Consider the following 2,162-nt stretch of genomic DNA (forward strand, 5'->3'; position numbering starts at 1 on the left):
ATAGCAAGATGCCCTGGCACCAGCCGGGCACGGGAGCCCTCAGTTCCTGGTGTGGCTGTGCTGCCATCAGCCTGGGGCGGGGCGGGGACCAGGGGACACAGGAAGCCAGTGCGAGCCTTGCCTCTCTGGTTCTGTGACCTCAGGCAGGTGAGTGGACTCTCAGCCTCAGTTTCTCCAGTTGTAAAGTTGATGACATCACCTTAGAGCAGTGGTTCTCACCCTTCTGGCCCTTTACATACAGTTCTTCATGTTGTGCCCCAGCCATAAAATTGTTTTCGTTGCTACTTCATAACTGTAATGTTGCTACTGTTATGAATCGTAATGTAAATATCTGATATGCAGGATGGTCTTAGGCGACCCCTGTGAAAAAGCTTCAATTTTCATAGAAACATGGGTTTATTTCGAGAAGTATAGTATAAAATAGAACAAGAGCAATGATAAAATTCATGTTTTCTTACACACTGTTATATTGGCTGCGCTGCAGAAATATTGGTTGTGGGCCCACCAGCAGCGAGTTTGACATGCTAGCCTTAGAGCAGTGGTTTTCAGCCTGTGGGTCGCGACCCCTTTGGCGGTCGAATGACCCTTTCACAGGGGTTGCCTAAGACCATCCTGCATATCAGGTATTTACATTACGATTCATCACAGTAGCAACATTACAGGTATGAAGTAGCAATGACAATAATGTTATGGTTGGGTCACCACATGACGAGCTGTATTTAAAGGGCCAGAAGGTTGGGAACCTCTGCCTTAGAGGGTAGGGAGGATCACGTGAGAGCACTCACGCTTGGCCATTCATTTGTTCAACAAATACACACAGTGCGCACCGTCTGGGCTGGTCCCGGGCTCAGTGCTGCACAATCCCTACCGTGGTCCCTCCCATGGGGCCGAGGGCCTGTTGGGGGGAGACGGTCATCAGATGGCATCACTGCTGGGCATGTAGCCACAGCCTGAGATGTGTGCTCTGAGGGGAGAGCGTGGAATGGCGGGGTTCCTTGTCCCTGTGGTCGGAGAGGCTCCCATGCAGGGGATTGTGCAGAGGCCTGGAGTATGCGCAGGGTGGCCCAGGGGGAGGTGGGAAAAGGGCCTTGTAGCAGCGGGTACGGCATGTGCCAAGGCCCTGTGGCAGGAAGGAGCACTGTAGGAGCTGAAAGGAGGTCGTTGTGGCTGGTGGTGGAGTGACAGGTGCCTTGGTCTTAAGGGGGAGGGGAGTCTGGGTGGCTTCCTCAGCATGCACTACAAGGTATAAATGATTGATTGTAAGAATGTTCCAGAATTGAGTATTTAAAAAGTGCGCACATGTAGGAGGCCCAGGTCCCAGGGGCAGGTCCGCCTGGAGGAGGGAGGGAGGGCACCCGGTTCCTCCCGGAGCAGTGCCCGAGGCCCCGCCCCTTTCCCCTGCCAGGAGGACTACAACCACATCCACGGGGGCAAGTGGACGGTGAGCAACCTGCGGCTGTACCTGGAGAGCACCCGCGGCAAGGAGGTGACCGGCAAGCTGTTCGACGAGATCCACTGGATCATCGTGCAGTCGCTGAAGGCCGTGGCGGTGAGTGGGCGAGGCTGGCGAGTCCCCTGGTGTCACCAGCTCCCCTGGGCCCATTGAGTCCATAAGGGTTTTGTGGCAGGAGCTGAGGTTTGGGAGGGGACGTTCCGCACCTCCGTGTTTTCGGGCTTTTTGCTTTGCTATCTCATAGATATTCAGGGCTGAAGGGAGCCTGCCGCTTTCTGTTGCTGTTTTTCTCAGAGAGGAAGGGAGAGGGAGGTAGAGAGAGAAACATCAATGACGAGAGAATCAGTGATCGGCTGCCTCCTGCACGCCCCATAGTCGGGATGGAGCCCGCAACCAGGCCTGTGCCCTGACCGGGAAGCGAACCCTGACCTCCTGGTTCATAGGTCAACGCTCACCCTGTTCTCTCTCTGCAGCCGGTGATGAACAATGACAAGCACTGCTTCGAGTGCTACGGCTACGACATCATCATCGACGACAAGCTGAAGCCCTGGCTGATCGAGGTAACTGCGGGTGGGAGGGAGCCTGCTCCCCACCCTCTCCCCCCCGCCCGGCCGCTGCCCGCCTCCGGCTCCGCTGACCCAGCCTCAGGCTCCTCTGACCCAGCCTCAGGCTCCTCTGACCCAGCCTCAGGCTCCTCTGACCCAGCCTC

General features: G+C 56.2%; 1 protein-coding gene across 1 annotated transcript in view; it reads left to right on the plus strand.

The window, feature by feature from the left end:
* TTLL1 (tubulin tyrosine ligase like 1) overlaps positions 1 to 2,162 on the plus strand; it is an 11,898-nt gene that overhangs the window by 7,074 nt on the left and 2,662 nt on the right. Inside the window, exons 7-8 of the mRNA XM_006775940.2 lie at positions 1,406 to 1,549; positions 1,927 to 2,013. Coding sequence (XP_006776003.1) covers positions 1,406 to 1,549; positions 1,927 to 2,013 — 231 coding nt within the window. The remainder of the gene's footprint in view (positions 1 to 1,405; positions 1,550 to 1,926; positions 2,014 to 2,162) is intronic.

This window comes from Myotis davidii, unplaced genomic scaffold (assembly GCF_000327345.1).
Source record: "Myotis davidii unplaced genomic scaffold, ASM32734v1 scaffold428, whole genome shotgun sequence".
In the NCBI taxonomy this organism is placed as follows: domain Eukaryota; kingdom Metazoa; phylum Chordata; class Mammalia; order Chiroptera; family Vespertilionidae; genus Myotis; species Myotis davidii.